This window comes from Puntigrus tetrazona, chromosome 20, assembly GCF_018831695.1.
Source record: "Puntigrus tetrazona isolate hp1 chromosome 20, ASM1883169v1, whole genome shotgun sequence".
In the NCBI taxonomy this organism is placed as follows: domain Eukaryota; kingdom Metazoa; phylum Chordata; class Actinopteri; order Cypriniformes; family Cyprinidae; genus Puntigrus; species Puntigrus tetrazona.
Genome location: NC_056718.1, coordinates 16,105,118 through 16,105,816, shown reverse-complemented (window position 1 = coordinate 16,105,816; position 699 = coordinate 16,105,118). Strand labels below are relative to the sequence as shown.

The 699-nt window shown below is 49.5% G+C and overlaps 1 protein-coding gene and 1 pseudogene across 1 annotated transcript; both read right to left on the bottom strand.

The window, feature by feature from the left end:
- The window catches only part of LOC122324516, a 307,667-nt pseudogene that overhangs the window by 84,573 nt on the left and 222,395 nt on the right, over positions 1-699 (bottom strand).
- Positions 8-693, bottom strand: LOC122324515 (sodium-dependent multivitamin transporter-like). The gene has a single exon (XM_043219009.1). It carries the CDS (start codon positions 555-557, stop codon positions 189-191), a length of 369 nt encoding a protein of 122 aa, XP_043074944.1. The 5' UTR covers positions 558-693; the 3' UTR covers positions 8-188.

The window sequence follows — 699 nt, the reverse complement described above, 5'->3', positions numbered from 1 at the left end:
TGCTTCTTTCAAACGCACAAACTGATTACTTGTGGATTATTGTGACGCTTTCATCAGCCGTTTGGACGTTCTGACGGCACCCATTCACCGCAAAGCATCCGCTGCTGAGCAAGTGATGGAATGCCGAATTTCTCCAAACTTTATTGCCAGTAAATAACCTTTATTTCTGAGAGCGTCTGAGTAATTTCCTAATTTATAAGGGTGTGTACCTGGTAAACGCTGGTGAGATGTAGTCTGTAGAACACAGGAATGAAAATGTGCGCGGGTATCAGGAGACCCAGAATATAAGAGCAGCCGATAAACCAGTACTGTGTGCCATTGGCGTAAACCTCAGCCGGCGTGCCAATGATAGCCACGGCCGACTGAAATGTGGCCATGAGAGACAGAGAGAGGGGCAGGCACTTCATACTTCTGTCTGCGTACATGAACTCCCGCGTGGTGCTCTGGCGTCCTCCGCTGAAGGCGTAGTACAGCCCGATAGCCATGGAGGCCGCCAACAGCAACGCAAATATCACGTAGTCAATAACAGTGAAGTACTTGTGCCCCGCGGGATCCATACCGAGACTGCAGGCATGAAGCGTGATATTAGAGTCTCCCCTGCGTGGTCAGGACAAAGGTCAAAGCCATTGATCTGCAAGTCTGACGACGACCTGAAACATGTCACAAGTTACTGGCGTAAGATAATGCGCTTAGTCGATC